The 23,205-nt window shown below is 31.4% G+C and overlaps 1 protein-coding gene, 1 long non-coding RNA gene and 1 pseudogene across 5 annotated transcripts; 1 reads left to right on the forward strand and 2 right to left on the reverse strand.

Moving 5' to 3' along the window:
* Positions 1 to 532, reverse strand: LOC106777458. The gene is made up of 2 exons (XR_001376941.2): positions 310 to 532; positions 1 to 200 (listed from the first exon to the last, which is right to left on the reverse strand). It is a non-coding gene; the product is annotated as an uncharacterized LOC106777458 (long non-coding RNA).
* Positions 533 to 1,724: 1,192 nt separating this feature from the next.
* Positions 1,725 to 5,985, reverse strand: LOC106776636 (annotated as a pseudogene).
* A 4,740-nt stretch (positions 5,986 to 10,725) lies between these two features.
* On the forward strand, positions 10,726 to 14,690 carry LOC106777291 (LOB domain-containing protein 36). Of its 4 annotated transcripts, none has more exons than XM_022775860.1 (4): positions 10,727 to 11,165; positions 11,326 to 11,345; positions 11,750 to 12,916; positions 14,280 to 14,690. In XM_022775860.1, exon 3 carries the CDS (start codon positions 11,963 to 11,965, stop codon positions 12,857 to 12,859), a length of 897 nt encoding a protein of 298 aa, XP_022631581.1. In that variant the 5' UTR covers positions 10,727 to 11,165; positions 11,326 to 11,345; positions 11,750 to 11,962; the 3' UTR covers positions 12,860 to 12,916; positions 14,280 to 14,690. The 4 variants fall into 4 exon arrangements, with proteins under 4 accessions (XP_022631583.1, XP_022631581.1, XP_022631582.1 ...); XM_022775861.1 differs by lacking the exon at positions 11,326 to 11,345 and having other exon boundaries at positions 11,750 to 11,764; positions 11,898 to 12,916; XM_022775862.1 differs by lacking the exon at positions 11,326 to 11,345 and having other exon boundaries at positions 10,726 to 11,165; positions 11,898 to 12,916.
* Positions 14,691 to 23,205: the final 8,515 nt, after the last annotated feature.

The raw sequence follows: 23,205 nt of genomic DNA on the forward strand, positions 1-23,205 counted from the left end.
TATCAGTAGATCTATGACTAAAACGCACAGATTTTTCTTAGTTAATTCAGATCATACATGAATCATCTGATAAAGGGGAAGAGAAAAGGAAAAACTCGATACCTATGCGACTATGAAATAGCAGTAATAAAGAGTTTTAACAAAAGTTACAGCACAAGAAATCAAAGAGACCTTGTGTACAGTCATAGCAGCAAGAACAACTACATGTATCCAGAAATCAAAAGAAAACAAGAATTAGATTATTGGATAGTGAAAGATGTTATCTCTTAAAAAACTAAAGAAGCGATGGAAGAAAAAGAAGAAGAATACCATTCGTTGACGACCTTGTCTTGTGTATCATCCCCAGAAGCTTGAATGGATTGTGATGGAGGAGGTTCCATGGCTGGTTCGCCTTCTCCCTATGCACTATAGGAATATGAGGAGTAAAGTTGGGCACTGAAACTCAAGTAAATTCTAGAAATAGATAAATGCACGTGAAAGAGCATCGTTCTCATCCAAGTCACGCCGTCGCAAAAGACAAAATCATCCCTTGCCACACTCACGCGCTTCTTACGTCCGTTTTTTTTAATACCTATAATTATGTTTTAAGTTTACGTGTATTCAGTTTTTTTTTTTTTTTTTTGTGTGTGTTTTATTATTTAAAAATATTATATTTTTTTGATTAAGTTTTTGCGGTTTAATGTTTATAAGTTATTTAAAACTAATAATACCAAATTGGTTCTGATAATTTAAAAAGGAATCTCTTAACAGAATGGCCCAGAAAGGAATAAATTACAGAAATTAATTGTTGCGCTAACTTGTAGCAGGTAGTGATTTTCGACTTTGATATTATAACCAAACAATAATCCAGCAATCTGGTAACAAGCGGGCGTAATACAGGGATTCAGTCTACTTCATAAAATAATGCTGATTTCAGGGATTACTGCCTGCTCAACAATTCTCAATAAATATTAATTTATCATACTGTTCCTTTATTATTATTTTTTTATTTTAATCTTTGATTATATATATTATAAATTTTAAAAGGAAAAATAGGTTATTCTTTAAACAACTTTTCTCATATTCAGTCTTTTAATCTTGACAATAACGGTACATAATTTTGTTTATACAACTTTTAGAAAAAATAAAAAGATAAAATCAAGAACAATTAATAATAAAAATGAATTTCTATATTACATTTTAAAAAATAGATTTTATTTTTTACTTTTAATATTTTTAATTACAAAAATTAAACTAAAGAATTCGTATTCACATGACACATATATAGAGGGAGAAAGTTTACTTCATGACATATCAAAATATTATTGTTAAAATGTTATTATAAAAGTTAATGGCAGCAAATAATTTTATAGTAAAAATGCTATTCTTTTAACATTGAAGCATTTTAGTTAAATTTATTTATGAAATGCATCGATAATAAAGTCAAATGCGCAATTCATCATGAATAATCCAACAAATAGTTATTTGTGGTACTAATTTAGTAAAAATTAAATTACTTAAATCATAAAAAGTAAATATGAGTGATACTATGTAATAGTTAGACCATTCGAAAGTAAAAAACAGTGTTTCCTGGAATGAAAAATAGTTTTGGAATGCCTTCTGTGATTTCATCACCTTTATTGTACAATTATTATGTTAAACAAAATGGAACGGTGTTATTTGATCAGTGTGTAATGAATAAATGATCCATTTTAATGTAAAAAATCATTGATGTTATTGTTAAAAAAATTGACTGCACTGTGTCGCTTCTGGATCACTAATATTGTACAAAATTTGCTTCCAAAGTCTCGTGCTATTAACTCCATGGTGAACACTGAACAAGCTTGTTACTTAGAGAGGGCGTCGGTGACAATCCCTGGAAAGAATCTGCAACATCTACAGGTGCAAGTCATCCTAAACAACTCCAGATGAACTCAAGCCATTGGCATAATGTATGAGAACGTACTTCTACCAGCCCAGTCATTATTTTCCTATAGCCACCATGTTTGACACCGACACAGAAATCTCATCCAAAGTGTTGCAGGCACTTCAACAGTAGAGCGAGTAGAGCACTGAGATGCCACTGCAACGTATTCAATCTCCATTTCCAGCAGAGGATAAAGGCAAGGACATCATAATGGAAAATTCTCACCTCGCAGTGGCTATTTATCCTCAGCAATATGTTCACAGGAAACGGAAATGTGATCAAATCTCTGGGACTGTAAATATCCTGCTAAGTCAACAATTGATAAATTTAATACCACGAACCATGGTTTGATAAAAGCAAAAGAGACACGGCATTTATATTACCATAAAGGGTGCTCCATTATACAGATGCGTGGAACACGAAACATCTGGGTGTCATAAGTTTTTCAGAAATCTATGATCTAATAACATTGAAGCACTTGGTCGCTCGGCTGGATTTCTTATAAAGCAGAGCCTCAAGAAATCTTTACCTTCAGCTGACAATGTTTCTGGTATAGGAGGTGTATCCATCATAACCTTAAACATAGCTGCGGCCTGCATAATTAAATGAGAATTTCAGGCCTAGTTCATAAATGAAAAAAATATGTATACGTACAGCATCTCTGGCAAATCCACAGGCTGCACAGAAAAGAAGTTGCATTAAGGTGCTTTAAGCTGGTTGTTAGACCTGAGTTTACCAATTAAATATACATCATCCATTAGCAAACTTCAGCATCTTACTTGAGATTATATAACCATGCTTATACGAATTCATCATTGTAGTTAATTAACCAAGAAACATTATTTTATAATGAATACTTCGGGAACTTCATCAATAAGATGAGAAATGCTATCAGTATATTAATCCTCTTAACACTTTCGATGCAGTCATTTTTATTTGTTGAAAATCATGTCGGCCTCAATAAATATGCGGATCTTATTTCTTATTTAGCGGTGGACCTCTTTCTGAATAACAAGTTGATATAAAAAGGAGAAAAAAAATAATAATTCCGTAGATGCTTACTCCTTCATACTCGCTCCAAGGAGGCTTTCCCGTAAACATTTCAATAATTGTACAACCCAAACTCCAAATATCAACAGCAAAAGCTACTTCAACGCTATTATCCTTTTGCACAACTGCTTGCATAAGCTGCACGAGAAACGGGTATCAACAGAGAACAACCGAGACGCTACGGAGTAACAGTTAGAATATACCTCTGGAGCCATCCAGTATGGACTTCCCTTCAAAGAAAGATCTGCAACGTGTCCAGTTAGCTGTGGACACAGAAATCTCAAAAGCATTATAAGGGGCACAAAAGGACTACTAGCAGAAAAAGTGCTGGTGAAACCAACGAGGAAATTTTCAAATAGAACAGAACCGTACTTCGTAAAAACTCAGACTAAGTAACATAGAACTTTGGAGACAAACCATTTTTCAATAATGCGAAATAGAAAGGGAATTTGACAACTTACATGTTTGGCCATCCCAAAGTCAGCAAGCTTAACGACACCAGCAGAATCAACAAGCAAATTAGCCCCTTTGATGTCCCTGTAAAAGAAAAAAAACACATAATCAGATCTTCCAAATGCAAACTGAATCAGGAGTTTCAGAAAAAGAAAAATTTATAGTATTTATGCAAATATTTCTTATCGATTTCCTATACTAGTTGGACAAGGATCTCATTCTATGCAACACATCAAGTATGTGATCAGTACCTATGAATTGTCTTTTTGCTATGTAAGTAAGCCAACCCCGAAAGAATATGGCGTGTGAAACTCCGAAGAACCCATTCGGTTATTGCACCACAATGTTCACGAACGTATTTATTCATTGAACCAGGATGTACATATTCCAAATATATATAAAACTTGTCTTCTACCTGTCAGAACACAACCCAAAGATGAAGAAGATTTTACAGGGCAGTTCTATAAATAATCATTAATCTTGGACAATAAATCATATGAATAAGAACTCCTTACTATTTCGCTACCAAAATACTGCACAATGTTTGGATGTTTCAGTTGACTAAGAACTTTAATTTCCTGAAAAAAGGTGAAAAATTGTAATGATAAAAAGGTGAATTACAGATAACTGAAGTGGGATAATCTTAATCACAAAGTACAACATAGGCTGACAGTGTAATTACAAAATTCGTACAACACATAAAGCTAAGAAATACACTAAAGAGGTAAGCAACCTGCTCTAACTGCCTTATGCACTCTGCAGATTTTGGATCATCGGAAAAGGCTTCTGCTTCCTTCATTGCACACAATGCTCCAGTTTTTCTGCGAGGCAAAAAAAATGTTTTTAAGACGAGCTTGTAAGAAAGAGAGAACGGAAGAGCTTAAAAGAATGAATGCTTCCGAAACATGCGTGTAGCAGTAGTACATACATACCTATTGGTGGCAACATAAACAGATCCAAAAGTACCTCTGCCAATAAGTTTCCCTTTTTGCCACTGGCTTTTCATTGGCAAGGGTTCCGTCTTAGCAACAGGAAGGGAAAAGGTAGCAGGAGGTGAGACTAGGGGAGCTCCAGGCCCAGCCCAAGGAGGCAAGGGTAAGGGATGGACAGAGTAAGGAGGAGTGGTTTCCCGACGTGCCATTGAGGTGTCAAGGGATAATCTGGGGTGTATGGATGGAGAAGGAGAAGGAGAAGAAGAAGAAGAAGAAGAATGGGCATTGGGGCTTTTGGGGTGTTGGGTGGGGCTTTTTCCCCGCGGGCTTTGATGGGGAGGAGAAAGGGAGATATCAGTGCGCAGTGCTGATAAATCAAAGAAAGCAGGAGGTGGGTGCCCAGCTGAAGGGTCGGATGTTGGCATCTCTGGTGCTGACCAGAACTGGTTGGCTTTGGGTGACACATAATAGTACGGGACAAAATCATCGGTTTTGGCAGTGTTTGGGATGATTCTGGGACTGGCAAAAGGACTTGTTGGAGCACTTCTTGCAGGAGCACTCAACCAGAAGTTATCTCCTTTAGCACTTGTACTTGCACCACTGCTCGTCTCTTGCTGAGGCGCCACCCCTGGTGACTTTGTCTCCACGTGCTCCATATTTTTTCTATTCTCTTCCCTCGCGAATACACTGCACACACACAAATCCCTATGTCACAACACAAATTATTTCACTAATTCCTAATTTAAAGCAACACCTCTTTTACTTAAAACAAAGAAGAAAAGACAAAAGATTGGAAATAAATTATTACATACTACATGCACTATTATAATCCTGAACCATCATAATCTCATTCATCCCAGATATATCTGTGCAGATGGATTTAAGTTCTATTAAATATTTTTTTCCTGATTTCAAACACCAAGCACAATTAATTAATGACAATAAAAAAATACAAAAATACGAAAAAGCTCAATTAAAAAATTCAATGAAAATGATTTGAATAACCGATATAGTACGCGAGGAAACGGAAACTACCAAAGGAAACAACGAGTGCCGAAGTGGAGAGAAGGAATTGAATTACCTGCGCATTTGAAAACCAGCGGGGAGGGTAAAATCGACGACGACATTGGGTTTGCCGACGGCGGCATTGGGCTTGTCGACGGCGGCATTGGGTTTTTCGGTGGCGGCATCTTTGGAGGAGGGTAAACGGGAGTCGATGGCTCTGGGCAAGGGTAACGGCTGAGGTCCGAAGGAGGGGGCGGAGGAACGATCGAAGGTGCTGGTGGAGCGCGACAAGGGGGTGATGACGACGGCGTCTATGTCCTCCACGTGGCTCAGCTTCCTGGAGCGCGTCGACTTTCTGGTGCCGCCGAAGAACCAGGCAGAGCGGGTATGCTTCCTGGCGTGGGACACGGATGATGAGGTGGGAGAGGAGGATTTGCGAATGGCCGAAGAAGACGTGGGCGTCGACGAGGACGAGGACGGTAACGGTGAGGTTGACGGTGAAGAGGATGAATTGGAATGAGAGAAGATGAGGGTGGGTAACCAGCGCATGTCGATGGTTGCAACAATGCTGTGCAAGGCTTCATCGCGGGCACGTGATCGCCATTGTTAGCAATTGGTGTGCAGACATGCAATGAAATTTCAGAGAAGGGAAGAGAAATGAGAGATTGAAGGGAATGGTGTTCCTCTCTTAATTCTCTCAATCCTGAGTTCTTGTTTTCGCCATGCTTCTGCACACAACAACATCACAACATTACGCGCTTTTACAACGCCAAATCCCGTGCTGCTTCGGGTGCCGCCAGATGTGCAAACCTTCCTATCTATTATCATTGCTGACTCGTCATAATAACAACATTAATACATATTCATATATAATCATATTAATATTATGCACCAACCATTTCATCATTATAATTCCTCTATATGCTCTATTATATTCATTCCATTTTTCTTATGTAAGAACATCAAGGTGATTCATCTCGTAACAGTAGTAGTAGCCGTTACCCTAGAAATGGAAATTTTGGGTTTAAGGCTACGAAGGCTTTCCGGGCTGTTCGTTTTGGGCCTTGAAAATGGGCCTGACTTGGACGTTTTATCCGTTGTTTGTTGAGAGAGAAGGGTTAGATTTGTGTAAGAGGTAGAGTTTATGTAATAGAAAAAGTGGAATCCTGAAGTCACTAATGCTAATGACTTTTATTTCGTACCTCCCGCCGCACACGCTACCATGCGAAAACTCCAAAATGTTTTCTTGCTTGCAGAGCAATAATGAGGTTTTGTTTATGAGTCTCTAAAGAGCGAGACACTGTAGTTTTGTCTTTCAAACCAACAAAAAATACTGTGAAAAGGCTTACGTAACTTGTCTAGTTTCTTTCTGTTGTGCAATAATAACAGTTCACACTCAACACTTTCTGCTTAGCCATCTCATCCTTATATATTTGTGTATCTGTGTGTGTTAATTTGTACTTTTTACACTTTTGAAGGGTGAAATCATTTTGACAATGACTGTGAAAACCTACCCTCTTGAAACACGATTGCCTTTTTACTCTAGTAGCCTAATAATATCTTTTCTGTTTTTCGAGTTCAATCTGCTTTCATTTTCATACCATTGCTGCGGATGCTCATTTTCAGCTTCCCACATTTCCACATTATGCGGTTTCTTTTCTAGTTTTCTACCTGGAAACCCTTCCTTACTTTTAATAAGAAAAAACAAAATTCATCTCGAATCAAATCTTCTTTTTTTTTAGATTCCATGACAAAAATAGCTTTTCGTCCTGTCTCAAATTTAGCTTTCTTTCAATAAAATTAAAAAAAAAAAAAAAATCTTTTTTTTAGTCTATATAATATTTCAACTTTCAACATAAACATAACCTTTTTTTTTCTTCTTTAAAACATTGGACTTGAAAATATATTTATAGATATTGCAAGAAGTCTAATACAGATTTGATCCCAGTTTATAATTTTAAAGGAATTTTTTTATTGTATATACAGAATGAATTAATAGTAAATAAAACATAGCAAGTGTGCAATTATTTAGTATATTTAAATACTGAAATTATTTTTTAAAAGTTGAAAAATAAATAGCGTCTTAATGATATGAAAGTCCTGCTCTCCAGTTAAAAAATTAGAGATACCGAACACATTAATTATGGAGTTTAAAATTATTGGATTTTGTTTCTTTTAATTTTGTCTTAGAAAATATCGAAAACCCGAAAAATAACTGCAGCATGTGTGTGTCATTAAAGTTTGGTAAAATTGAATAATAGTGGTCCATCCAGACATGATTTCCTGAATTGTTAAGATGTTGAATGATTTATGATTATTACTGTAAGGAAAGTGATTTAAGAAAAAGATTTGGGTGGAAATGAGAGTAGGTAAAAAAAAAAAAAAAGGTGGGGCATTTGTTGGGTGAGAGGACAAAAAGGTAGTAAAATGAGAGAACAGAAGAGAGCAGACCAGGGGACGTTATTGATGGCATCAGAATATTCATGTCATCCATTTAATAGTAATAATAATGACAATGAAGTTTCCTTGGTATTCATTCCATCATGTCAAATCCATGCACGTGATAGACTCACCTCTCCCCTCCTCCTCCTCCTCCTAAGTTCACCATTTTCTAAGTCAACAGCGACAAAAAGCATTTCCATAAACCAAATATGACAAGGAATTCTTTGCAATATAATAATAACACTTCACTTCCATTCCACCCATATGAGACAAAACCCGGTGCTGTGAGTGAATGTTGCTGCAGCGTCACCTCCTTATTTTTCATTTCATTTCCTTCATAAATTCTATACTTATTCAACCTCTATTCTATTCTGACATTTCCTTTAACCATGTTTTTTCTCTCATTTACTACTACTGCTTCCATCACTCTTCTTTATTCACTGTATATTTTGAAGTTTTTATCATAAAATTTGGAAGAAAAAGTTGTAGGTTGGGAATACATTAATGAGAAGAGTGAGTGTATACGCAATTGTTCACCAACACACTGAGTCACTGCAAGGCTTCTGCCTCTGCTCTGCTACTCCTGCTGCCACCTGCATTCACTGTCACTCACCACCATCATTCTCCTACCCTTTTGCCCCCCCTCCCCTGGGAATCAATGCCAATGGGATCCTCCTATTCCTGTTCCTCTTTTTTCTTCTCTCTTTCCACCCTAACCCTTTTTACCTTTACTCACCCCTTAATAATAATAATATCCATGCAATTTCTTATTTATATATCTTTTTCATATAAATCTCACTCAATATCATATAGTATATAAATTCACAAGAATATTCGACTATTTCTAAATACTTTTAGAAGGATTAGGAAAAACTAAAGTTTTATTTTGAAGGAAATAACATAAAAGGATCGTGTTAACAATTTTTTAATAATTTTTTGACAATAAATTATATATCACTGTTTTATTGATTTTATATTTAAAACAGATTAATCACATACGTAAAAAAAATTATCACTAGGGAATATTGAACTATAAAGATGATGGAAAACCTTATTATACAAGCATTGCAAAAACAATGAGTGAATCACAATTCACCAATTAGTAAGGGTTATGAATTGCTATTTACGAGGGAAGAGAAAAATAAAGGAATACATATTTGTTTTCAAATTTTATGGATGGGCATGTCATTTTCTCGCACGCGTGAATTTCAATGCAAAATCATAAGTTACGCTATTATTATTATATATGTCATAAATTTTTATATAACGTTATTAATTAAAAGGTATGTTTTGCTTCATCTAAGGAAAAAATAATTTCAATAAATTATAACTAAAATTTACGCATAAACTAATTTATTCTTTTAAAAATGGATTCAGTAATAAGTTAACCTAAGCATTGTCATAAGTAATATGCAATTATACATTAGAACAGTGGTAGGTGAAATTAAGGGTATTATAAAACAAGTTACACGTGGCATGATCTCAGCAATATATGGGATCGTGCATGTTCTGACGTATAAGCACAAGATTGAAACTTCAAGCCTCGGAAACCTAAAAGAGAAAATAAGAGGTCCTTTATCACCAAGTTAAGATAACTCAGCAATCATATCATACCCTATGCATTAAAATAATTGGAATTCTATTTTCTTTCAAGAAAATCCACTCCTCAAAAAATAATTAATACTTTTACAAGTGTGTTGATGGGTTTACTTGGATTAGATATATTAATTTGTTCTTGAAAATGTTATGTAACTCTTTTAAGAAAACTTAAAAGGATTCAAAGATACTCTTCCATCACATTAAAAAAAAAAAGATATAAGGTTTGGAAATTTATAGATGTAAAATAGAGTGAAGGTAAAAAGATTGCAATGGAGAGAGGGGCAGAGAGGCACATGGGCACATGGGCGTAGACCTAAGTAGGAGTATACGTTTCATAGTTATACTGGAATACGTAGAGGGTATAAATAAAGGAAAATGAAGAAAAAGAAAAAGAAAAAGCTGAGCAGTGACGGCTGAGTTGGGATGGGAGGGGAATGCGTTGTTGAAGAGAACAGTTATTTGCGGGGGAGGAAGGTTAAGGTTTTGTCACTTCAGGAAAGTGAATGAATGAGTGAAAATACCAAAAGCTGGTAAGGGGTCAATCAAAACGACTGTGCAGCATGTGCGCAGTAGTCAGTAGAAGGAAGGGAGCGAGAGGCACACCCACTCTCATCTTTTCGGGTACGGACTTTGACCGGGAATACCAAGTCACTCTCATAAGCCCCTCGTACCTCGTGCACGCCTGCTTACACTTCTTTTCTTTTGCCACCACATTACAGAAATAACCCGAAGCTACACCACGCACCGGTCACAATACCAATAGGGTTGACGCGCACGGTACACGGACGTGTGCTGCAGTCTGCACTGCATAAAGAAAATACAATCATCATTGCGTTTCGCAGCAAAAGCCTGATGATCTATCTCAACCCCTCCCTCATCTTTCCTTTTACACCCCTATTATTTAAATGCACACGTAACACCTTCCGTTGTAAACTCTTTTAAAACTATAACAATCTTATAATTACTATTTCAAAAACAACAATTAGTCAATTCCACGTACTAAACTAATGTAGAAAAAACCGCGGACGGAGAAAATCTGTTGTACAAACACTCTAATCTAATACGCACCCTAACAAAACACCTCTATTTAGTTATATATAATTTATTTATAATTCAGATGCATTGAGTTTATCAATTTTTGGAATTACAAATTTAATGCATATACTACTACTATTACTACACCACTGTCATTTAAGATTCATGACACACATGCATCACGATTATATTACATGAAAGTTTTAAATACCATCAGCGTCACAAAAAGTTACAAATGACATGAATAATATAGAATTTGATGACAAAATTTAGCCAAGGCTGGAAAAGTGGAGTTTGTTGATAATTGTGAGTGAGTGATGAGAGCAGGAAATATTAGATGTGGAAGTGTAAAAAAATTGTTTAGAAAATGATAAATAATAAATATTGCTAAAAAAGAGAAGGCAGTTAAGAAAATAATGATAGTGACTGTGTAAATAACAATGATAGTGGAAGATATATATGATATGTAGGGTGGGACGAAATGGGATTTATTTAAGATAGATTTATGAAGAAGGGAAGGTTAGCTGGTCTTGAAAGCTCTTGCGCTTGTGGCAGCAGTGATCAAGAAACTACAGACAAAAAAAAAAAAAAAAAAAAAACTCCGACTCTATATATCGTTCCCATCTCTTCTATTTCCTTCGCTTCTCTCTCTCTCTCTCTTTCTTTCTTCTCAACCTCACCAACACAGCACAGCCTCGTGTGAAATTATTTCTTGCCTTGCGCCGATCTATTCACAGGTCACAGTAAGTTCTCTCTCTCTCTCTCTCTCTCTCTCTTCTTATTATGTATGTACAGCTTTGTGTTTTTAAAATCACACCAGTCACTGATGGATCTCATCACCTCTTTTCGTTTCTCTTTCTTACCTCCAATCTTTGCCGCCACGCAAACAAACGTTATGTTCAGATCTACCGGTGCAACTTAAGGTTTTTTATTTTCTCATGTTCGTATTTCAAGATTTTCGACGTCCTTCTTCTTCCTCGGACAATGTTATTCGTTATGGCTTACCATTTTTTTTTTCTCCTTTTCGGATTGAATCGTTTATTGACTCGTATTCTTGTCGGTTAAATATTTGTGAGGAAAAAAAAGGGAACGATTTGGAGACGCTTTTAATGACCTAGATTAGTTTATTAATATCACGTTTGAAATCTTTTAATAAATCCGCGATCACGAATCGGAACATGAAGCTTCGTTGAATAATAATCTGTTTTTGTTTTTTCTATGATTCCTCAATTTCCATGTCCTGCATTTATTTATTTACAGCTATCAAGGTTTAATTATTATTATTGTTATCTCCATTTGACTCTCTCTCTTTGTTGTTTGTTTGTAGAAAATTAAAAATCAGGTACTGCAGGCTGTGAAAGCTAGATACTAATTAGATCGCTCATTCGAAGAAAGAGAAACCATAGTACTAGTACTAATTTTATTAGGGGGATTTGATCTAATATAATATGATTTGACGATTTAATTAACCGCAGAAGTTGGCTTGGTGTGTGAGGGACAAGAGAGAGAGAAAGAAAAGGAGAGAGAGCGATCGGAAAAGATGTCATCATCATCGAATTCGCCGTGCGCGGCGTGCAAGTTTCTCAGGCGAAAATGCACGCAGGAGTGCGTGTTCGCACCGTACTTTCCGCCGGACAACCCTCAGAGGTTCGCTTACGTGCACAAGGTTTTCGGGGCCAGCAACGTGGCCAAGCTTCTCAATGAACTCAGCGCCTCGCAGCGGGACGACGCCGTAAAGTCCCTCGCTTACGAGGCCGAGGCGCGTCTCAGGGACCCCGTCTACGGCTGCGTGGGCCTCATCTCCGTCCTACAACACAGGCTCAGGCAGATCCAGGTGGAACTCAACAATGCAAAGAAGGAACTCGCAACATACATCGGTCCCCAAGCTTTTCAAGGCTTACCAGCCCCCATTCTCCAGCAGCACCCAAACAACCCGTTTTCCGGTTCCCTGTATGGGAGCATGGCGGGGGTGACGGCAGCCACTCACGGTGGGCAGCTGATGATTCGCGACGGCCAGTCACCGCAGCAGCATCAGATCTTGGAGGCCCAGCAGTTGGCTGCGGCTGTGGCGGCGAGGGAGCAGCAGGAGATGTTCAGGGGTTACGAGCATCAACAGCAGCAGGAGTTTCTTCGGTTCAGTGGTGGGTTCGATGTGGGTTCGGCTTCTTCTGCTGGTGGGTTCAGCCAGATATCCCCAGCTGCTGCTTCCGCTGATCAGTTGTCTCCTTCATTGGCTTTGGGATCCTTCGATAACCCTTATCACATGCAGCCGCCACAGCAAGGAGAGCCTCATCCTCACAACATTCCTTTCGAGGCTCAGCTTCTGCTCCCTCCCCAGCAGAAGCAATCGCCGCAACAAAGCCAGCAGTCCCAACTGCCCCTTCACCAGCCACAGTCTGAAAGCGAGGAGTGTAGGAGTCTTGGTCCATCCTGTTGATCTCCAATTTTGCAGCTCCGAGCCTCTGTGCTTTTCCTCCAACAATTTTCAGCCTAGGTATTTTTCTTCTTCCATTTCCTTAATCCATCATAGGTTTTCCTTTTTTGTTTTTTATTCTTCCTTCTTCCGTTATTTTATCATGCCTCTTGATGTAGCCCAGCTCACGTAGGATATGTGTCCATGAATGATGATTTCTATGCTTTTCTGTGTGTGCGATTGTAATTATTAGCTAGCTTTTTCATCGCGAGGGCAATCTAGTTTGGTGGCAGGAGAAAGCTAATCAGTCCTCGTGGTAGGAAGCAGAGGGTCTGTTAGGGGAAAGGTCTTGTCAAAGTGAGAGACGTATGATCTGGTTCATCAATTATGAGAACTTCCAACAGTAGCCAAATTGTTGAGTCTAGATAAGTAGGGGAAGGATGAGACAGATTGAAAGAAAATAAAAACAAAGTGATAGACGTTAAATCTGATGCAAAATGACAAGAGACATGAGCTCAAAATAAAATTATGGAAAATGAAACAAATAATTATTCTAGTCAAAGTTTATTTTTAAATTAAAGAAAACAATATCATTTTTTATTTTATCTTTAAAATTTGTATAACAATAACTAAGATGAACCCATTTTTCTAAAAAGATAAAATATTTAAGAAGTAAAATTAAGATAATATTTTTAACGAGATGTAAATTAAAAATATAAATATTTTCTTAAAGCAATCAACACCTTAAACCTGTCATTCAATTGGTGGTCAGGTCAAAATTTAGTTGAGGAAAGTGTGCATATTAAAATGTTCCAAGAAAACCTATGATATGCTCTGAATTTGAGGTATCCGCGGGGGTGTTACAGGAATTTGACAATCTCTCAATTCAAGTCCTTGGCATTTGCAATCAGATTGCCTATTTTTGTGTGTGAATAATTGCATAAGCCTCACTGTGATTGCTAATTTTTACCTAACGAAAGAGATTACAAGCTAATATTCTTAAAGGAAAATTGTGGAAGCTGACATGTGAGCCGAAAAACGTATTGGTATAATACATCCCCATCCCAGCAATAGGTTTGGCCTGCTTTTGGAATCCTTACTTTTTATATGCTGAGAGCTTGAGTACAGCATGAGAATGAAACACAGTTATATATTTATTTGCCATGAAATTTGTTCGTTTTAAACATGTTCACCTTGTCTTGTTGGGAAAAAAATGAAGAGTATTGTCCATTATTGCTCTCAAGCAAATGGAGATAACAGTAGAAATCAGGGTAACCTTTTTGGCCATGCATTGATTTGCAAACATGCACGTAGATAGTGTTGAGTTTAGTTGAGTTGCTATATATAACCCCTTACTTAGAATTTACAGAATATATAATCAATTGCAATTAATTCCTTACTTGACATCTCTATTAATGATTTTTTTTTTTCCTTTCTTCTTCAGTTCTTACCTGCCGGATATAAATGGATAGTAAGAGAGAGATAGAGAGATGCAAAGCAGACATGTGAGAGTCATAATCCCCTACGGTTTGCTTAGCTTTTAATGGAGACTACCAAGCTAGACACAATTTTAGAAAGTAAGATCTTCACCGATCTTAAGGATCTGTTGTTTTTTTCTTCTTTCTTTCTTTTTTTAAACAAATTTAAAGCAGTAGCTATATTTAATTTATTTTCTTTTTCTCAAAAACTAAATTGTAAATCAGAATTCAGAATGTTTTTTTAAAGGCCTCATCGATCGTGTTTGTCAAATCATTTCTATCACAGTTAGATTATTGTAGTTTCGGTGTGGAAGAAATATTTGGAGCACAATAACTATTTTAGATACATTTGAGTATAATCTACCCATTTTACATTACTATGTGTTTCATGTTACATTTAAAGTTCTTCATTTTCTAACTTAAATGTTTGTTTGATGTCAGAAATTGAACATAAAAATTAAAACTTGTGAATAAAAAATATTCTATTAACTCTGAGTGGTATTTTCAAAAGCAATATCGTGTCAGTTTTGTGGAATTATAGGTTAACTACCTTTTCTCATTCTTAGCCAACACTTAAAAAATTGTTGATCATTTAGGTCTAAGAATTAACAGTACCCTTAGCATTTTGTATGGGCATTTTTAATTGATGAGATTAACCTAATCATAGAAACTTGTTGAATTTGGGAATAAGAAAAGCTCAACCTTCTAAATTTTTAATTCATCCAAGTTATCTTATTTTGTAATCAACTTTACATATTTGACCAGTCCAGTTTGAACCATTCCAAATTTTATTGCATTAGTTGGTTTGAATTTAGAAAAGAAAAAAACGAAATCTTTAAAAAAATAAACTCTAACTAATTCATCTGTATTCAATTTGTATGAATAATTATTTTCACAAAATCTATTACACTCTAACCTCATTATTAATATCATTAAATATCTTTTTTAAGTTAAATGTATTTTAAATTTACTTTATAGTTATTATTTGTAGTAAATAATCATTTCGAACCTATAAAGACACTTTATATTTGTGATAATTAATTTATGTTGATGGTTTAACTAGTAATAACAATTATTTTATGTATACAGATTCATACAATGTACATATTTAAATTTATGCAATCATATTCAATAAGTTAATTCATTGGTTAGAACAATTTAGAATATATAAATCAAACAATAAAAAAATATACAGTTTAATTTTCTTTATAAAGCTCGCAATTCTTTTAGACTTATATACAATTGTTTGAAATTGTGCCCTAAAATCCCATAAGTGTAACTGAATCTTCTGTTATTTTTATTATTTTTATATTGAAACATGTTTATATAGTGAGATATTTATGCATAACCAATCACTCAACCTAACTAAAAACATTATGTGTTTGTATAAAAGCGAGTAAGAGAGTATTTACAAAAAATATTTATTCATGATTTATAAAATAAGTCATGATACTATTTTTTAAGATACTGTTGAAATGCATACAAAATCGAATTTGTTAAAGGAATGTATTTTGATTACATTTTTCATAATTAGTATAAAATGTATATACAAAAGGGTTTTCCTTTTTTAGAATGTTATATTCATTATTTTGTGTAACATATATAAATAATTATTAGGATGTTTTTAATAAATTATGTTAGATATCTTTATAAAGATTTTACTTCTTAGATTGGCATTCTAAAATTTCAATGATTATTTATTATCATATAAAAATCTATAAAATAAGAGAAAAATAATAAAAAAAATGCAAACAAGTATAGAATGGTTAAACCAGACTTATATCAACATAAAGAAAATTATAATAGAAAACTAAAAAATGTAAATTATAAAAAGATACCGATCTTTAGGAAAATTTATTAGGAATTCAAATATGAACTTAAGTTTATATGAAGATGAAAATTCGAATTTATTGTTTTGATAGTGGAGAGTGGTATTAATCTTATGTTGATTAGATTCAAGTCTTATTAATGTTATGTTTTCTCAATGAATTTTTTCCTTCTTAGATCTATTAATGGTATCAAAATTAATAGTTTATCTTTGTGACTAACTTATATGATTATAGAATATTTAGATAAATGTGTCTCATTAATATAAATCATAATACAAAATGTGTAATCGTAATTGAGAATATTTTTGCTGGAAAGATAATATACCAATATGGAAGAGATTCATAATTGAAAGAGAAATTATTATGAATTTAAGTATAAGTCTTAATCTCACATTTAATACTATATATAAACTATAAAACCTATAAACCATTTATCTTAAATTTTTGGAATAGACTCAAATGACATTGATATTATTTTTCCAATAAATTCTCCTGTCACAAATGTTAGAAATTCAAACTTGAGTTTAAGTGTATCTTAGAAAAAAATGAAATAAAGAAGTCTAATGTATTATTAACTATTATACTCATAACAAGATTGACACAGGTTTTTTACTTCTCGATCTTGGAAGATGTAAGAAAGTTTAAAGTTAATAATAATACAAGTTTTCAATATAAGTTGATAGAATAGAAAAATTAGTAAAGGCTTAACAAAATAAGGAACAATCACATTATAGCCATAATTTTGAAAACTTTTGTTCACTCATAATTTCAACATTAAGAGAATAGTAATAATAATAATACAAATTTTCAATTTTTATTCTATAATTTTTGAAAAGTTCACACAATATAAAAATGATCGAAGGCTTAACAAGTTAAGGAAAAATCACAAAACAATATGAATTTTCAAGTAAACTAGAAAATTTCCAATATAGTCACATCTATTAAAGTTGTACACCGTCAAGATTATCTCTACCAGCACCATCACGTTAATTGTATTCATAGTAGTAACACATGTGTTATGTATATTTGTTTATTTATTTTTTTATAATAATAGAAATAATAAAATTATTGTTATTATTTATTATAATTATAAAATTAAATGAAAATATTTGTTATTTATTTTGTAGATAGTTTTATAATTAAAAAAATGATTAAATTAAAAAACTTAAATAAAAAACTATTAAATTTTTTAAAAAAAAAGCCATAAAATTATTATTTTAATTTTTTTTTTAAATTTTACTTAAATGATAAATTGAGAAAAAAATGTGGAAATAAAATAAAAATCTCTTGGTATAGATATGTATAGAGATCATCCAATTAACCACACCTTAAAATGAGGATATCAAATAACCTTAAAATAAAAAAGGCATTGATATCATTATTCATATTTTTAATAGAAAAATTGTTCATATTTTATATGTCATGTAATCAAACTTAGAGTAAACTGAAATGAAATCAATTTGTTCCAATTTCTTCCCGTGACTTATGAAGTTTTGTATGATCCACACAAAGTAAGTTTTGTAAAAACTTGAGAAATTCAATTTTGAAACCTCAAAGAGTAATATTTATATATCTTCGTCAAATTAATATTTTAAAATCTGAGATCAATACATTGAAAGAGTAAAAGGTAAATCTTCATTTTAAAACTATTAAGTTTTAATGAATTTGTTTATTTATTCAAGTATGAATAATACGATAATAGTATTGTAAACAAAATTCAACCTATGAAATCAATCCGTTGATTTCTTTAACATCTATTAAGTAAATTTAAAATTAAAGTGTATGTTTGTAAGGAACTGCTTTGAATAGGTCTCTTAAGTCAAATTTTTATTAAAAAAGAAAAGTCACTAAAGTCAACTTACTTAAGAAAACTTTAATCATCTTAAAAATTGAACATAAATTTTTTAGGACTAAGCATATAATTTTTAATTTTCGCATTTTATCTCGACACTCGTAATAATATCTTCTACATATTTAACCGATTTAATCAATTTTAAAAATATTTAAAAGTTATTTTTATTGATACTTTCTAATATAATTAAATTAATTATTTTGTAAAATATCTTATAAATCATTAATAATTGAATTTTGTCTAAAATTTTAATTCAATCCTTCTTGTTTTGTTTAAAATAATGAAAAAAAAAACAATTTTTTTTAATATTTACACTTTACTCTTTCTGTTTTCTGAATTAAATTTGGACTGCTATTACCTCCATTGTATTTTCTACGAGTTTTCATTTTATATTCGTCTTTAACGTAAATGTATCTCGAAAATATACTTCGTAATTTTATTCCTCTAAAACTCAAACATATGCACTGCAATAGTTATTTTGTACAAGTTCCATAAAAAAAATGTCCGTGTAGATTTTTGACAAATCTCTCAGAAAACCCTAACACATACTTCTTCTGTCTTTCTTTCTAGTTGCATTTCGTGACGACGATCTTTTGCTGCATCTTCAACGGTTTCTCACAAACTTTTACCATTTTATCGTTAACAACTTTTTATAACAATTTTTTAATAATAAATTTCATATAACTATTTTATTGATTTATGTTTCGGTTGATAAGATATGAGATTGTCATTCTTCTTTCTTTCTCGTTTAGTCGACGTTGTTTCACGTGATATAAGGTTTCCTTTTATAATATTATCGATTGTGACTTACAATAAACACTCTAATATTCAGATAATATCAAAATGGTTATTATACAAAATATATCATTATCTGAACTTTAATCTCATATTTATAATTTATTTGAATTAATTTTTAAAAAATATTTAAAATAAACCAATTACATACTATTCATAAAAAAAATTATAAAAAAAAAAAGTGTTATATTTTGTTGTGCAGGAGATACACAAAGTCAAAAATGGGTCATTAAAACTCTTGAAACAAATACAGCTTTAAGGCGCAACATTTGAAGGGAGTGATTAGTGCACAATCAAACTTTTCATGGAAAGTTGACCACACTAACATTATACTTTTTCTTTTCTTTCTTTCCTTAAAGATTGCATGAAGTCAATTAATAGTCCATTTATTTTGTACATACTGCTTTGGAATATGTTATCGGTCATCATTTCGTTAATTGACTTTAATGCTGCATGTGCTTCGCCCCAATATAATATAATTCTAATATTATTTTATACATCTAAATCTTACTATGATTTCTAAGCTGGGAAAAAAAAGGATGGAGAGAGAAAAAAAGAACTAGTAGAATTTGTTTTCAAAAAAATGAAAAATGACATAATTGATGTTTTTGAAATTTGAATGTTAAATTTTAAAAGAAAAATCCAAAAAATGTATCTATTAAAATGGAAAATATTTTATATGCATTACTTTGGTCTCTAAGAAAAAAATTATCGACGGTAATGAAGCATATAAGTTAATTTTTTTGTTTTAACGGTCTGAATTGCATTTAAAATATGAATTTCCTAAACCGTTCCCAACATAAAAAATAAAATAGGAATATTATTTTTTAAGTTTCATGCTGTTGATATATTATGAAAATCAAAGGAACTGTTTAAAATGAGTTTTGAATTCAATAAAAGTGGTATTTTATAGATAATTTTGGTAAAGTTGGTTAAATTAATTCCATTTTTTATATGTTTAGATCACGATGCGCCATTTTTTTCTAAAGAATAAAAATATTTTATTCATTCTACTGGTTTTTTCTTATTTTTTTCTGTCGTGCCTTAAAACCATAATGATGAGCACTGATTTTAATATTTTAAAATATATCAAAAAAAATTTAAAGTACCAATGATATCTGACAGTACTAAAAAATAAAAATTCAGTAGAAAATCTTAACTCTGCGTAAACATCATTTTGTTTTATAATGTTCTATTAATTATTGCCATAAGAATAACAACTAAGCACTAAGCAATTAAACATATAAAAAATATAAAACTTAAACCTAACGTTAGCAACAAATTTTAATTTTATTTTTTTTAACTCCTAAATGATTTTCCTTGGAAAAAAATTATACTATTTGTCACAAAAATATAAAGAAAAAAATGCCCTACAACCTGTTTTAAAATGTGAACATCATAAACGTGGTTTTGTATTAATTGTGACCAGCTACCATAATTTGATTGAAAAGTCAAAATATATTCGGCAGCAGGGGAATTCTGATGTCACAAAATTGGATGACAAAGTAAAGAATGATACAGAATCTTATGGTTTAAATTAGATATATTTTCTTTTGTCTTATTCTATATAGTCAAAGCTATAAATTAGATCCAAAAGTTAAAAACAAAACATCATCAAATTCTTCATCATAACACCAACATCTATCTAACAAAGTGTAGCCCCACACGATACAATATATACGTAAATAAATCAATCAATCAATATTATATATATATATATATATATATATATATATATTTTGTACCTCAAGTACGTACTGAATATTATAACAACTTACACATTTATAAATATCCAGGTTAAATATGAAAAGTATTCATGCATCTGCTTCGTGGGGTCTATTGGTCTGACACCAATAAGTTTTAGCTTTATTTATATATATATATAAAGGGAGGACTCTTTATTTTTATATAAGCAGGGGAAAGATATAATGTTAATGAGATCCGATCCTAACTATAAAAGGAATCAACATCACTTTTTATTCAAAATCTTAAGATAATGAGTTTTTCATATATTTTTTAATTTCTATCTAATGTAAAATATAAATTCACATTTAAATTTTAAATATATATATATATATATATATATATATATATTATTAATCAATTTAACAGATATAGATATAATATAAGTTGGGAAGACCAACCAACCAACAAAAGAGAAAAACAACTTACTTTTTCTCGACTTTATGTTACAATGATAAGAAGACAGGAGTTTCAAAAGAAAGAAGGTTAGAAAGTTAAGTTTTTTTATAATAATTAATAAAAAATGATAAAATTATTATTATTATAAATATAAAAATAAATATAAATAATTTTTTATTATAGTTAACTTTTTTAGTTTAAAATGTAATTAAATTTAAAAATAAATAGTTAAATTAATAAAAGGATACTGAAAAAGTAAAATTGAAACAAAATGTGTACGAGAAAATATTTTTATATAATGATATAGATAATTAAAATGGTGGTAATGATATTTTATGGTATTGTTTTTGACTTTTTTTTTATAGGTGATGAGTGTATTTCTCTTTATTTTTTTAATTCATGTGAAAAGATAGTATTTACGTTTAGTTTCTTTATATAGTTTTAATGGTAGACTTAAAATATTGTAGTTTTAACTTGGTATCAAAGGAATGCATAGAAATTGAAAGCTATATGTTTCTGTCTCATGAAAGTTAGGATTTTTACGAAAGCGAAAGATAATGACTTAAAATAGAATGTGAGTGATTCTGCTATGTATCTCAATCAATCTCTATATTATTCATTATCTTCTTTCTTTTAAAACTACAAAATAAGATATCACGTAGAAATTTATTGAAATTAATTATATCATGTAAACGATGGTATGAAAGGGTATCTGGTTGAAGCGCGTGAGTCATACGTGCATAAAAGCACTGCATATATAATCTAAAATAGGATAACTTAATTTGTTTTGACTTTATCATTTAAATTATAATTATACTATTTGAATTGACTTTCATATTTCAAATTCAACATTCTCATTTAATAACAGGTGACATGCTTTTTAATTGCATTCTTTATTTTTCTTAAAATTCAAAGATTATTATCTTCTCATTTTTATTTTCTTCAAACACAATTCCATACTATATATATATATATATATAGACACACATATAAGAGAATGGACCACCAGTTAAAAGTATTTTTAATTTCATTATTTATTTTTCTTAAATTTTAAAGGTTATATCTCTTTTTCTTCATTCAATACTCATTATAATTATTATTTTTGTATTCTTTTGACCTTTTTCAATATTTGTATTTAAACGTCAGAAAAATTAATATTTTTCCCAAAAAAAAAAGAAATGGGATTAAGAAATGTAGTTACTTTTATTAATTTATTCAATACCATTAAATCCACATTCTAAAAGATAAGTAAAAAATTTAATAACATATTATCTTATATTAAAATAATTATTTATCATATAAACTTTCAATGATTGTTTATTAATTTAGTTAAATAAATTTATTTTTTTAATATTTTCAATCCTTATAACAATTTTTTATTTTTCAGCATAGCGTAAATCCAAATGTCGAAACAATGATAGCTCTTTGAGAATTCTTATGACCAAAGCAAAGAATAATTATTTTGGCAACGGTAAGTTAGAGATTAAGTTTGTAGCTTAATATACGACATAAGTAATCACATAGTTCGAACTTAATAAAAATCATTTATAATATATTAACTACAATATCATTTTTTATCAATTACATACCTCAAATTTTTTCAATAAATGGAAATAGGTAAGCAAGACATCATGACAAAAGAGTAGTTATATCAGTTAATTTACAAAACAAAATAAGTTAATTAACATGAACTTATTTAAAAATTATAAACACTTAAATACTCAACAAATAAAGGAAATTTAATAGAGATTCAATTAAATATATCAAATTTTATGAAAGGACTAACTTAAATAAAACAAAGGCATGGAAAAGTATTGATTCAAATGGCTGGTAGTTTATTATATCAAATTCTTGTATAGTGTTTATAGGTTTGTTTTATTAGTAGTAAATTGATAGTTTTTCTTTTTTTTTAAAATCAATATAAAAAGAGTGTCAATAAAGTCATTTGAGTCATTTAATCTTTAAACTAATAATTTCTAAAAGAAAAAAAACCATCAAAATGAAAATAAATTATAAGCAAATATTTTGAATAAAAATAGAAAAAAAAAATACAATCATCTGATCGTTACATTCAGGATTTATTTAAGTATATTTAACATCGGTAAGAAAAATGAAATGCTAAAGTTATAAATTATATATTTAAAGAAATCATTAATCATATGAAAAATAAAATTATAATAAATAAATAGTTTTTTTTAGAAAATTGAGATCATAGATACTTAAATAATAATTTTCAAATATTGTTAAAAAACAATAACACTAATGAAAATTCAG

The sequence above is a fragment of the Vigna radiata genome, chromosome 11, assembly GCF_000741045.1.
Source record: "Vigna radiata var. radiata cultivar VC1973A chromosome 11, Vradiata_ver6, whole genome shotgun sequence".
NCBI classification, from domain to species: Eukaryota; Viridiplantae; Streptophyta; class Magnoliopsida; order Fabales; family Fabaceae; genus Vigna; species Vigna radiata.

Excerpts from the sequence above, each read along its gene's own strand:
- LOC106777291 (XM_022775862.1), top strand. The coding sequence starts at position 11,963 with ATGTCATCATCATCGAATTCGCCGTGCGCGGCGTGCAAGTTTCTCAGG.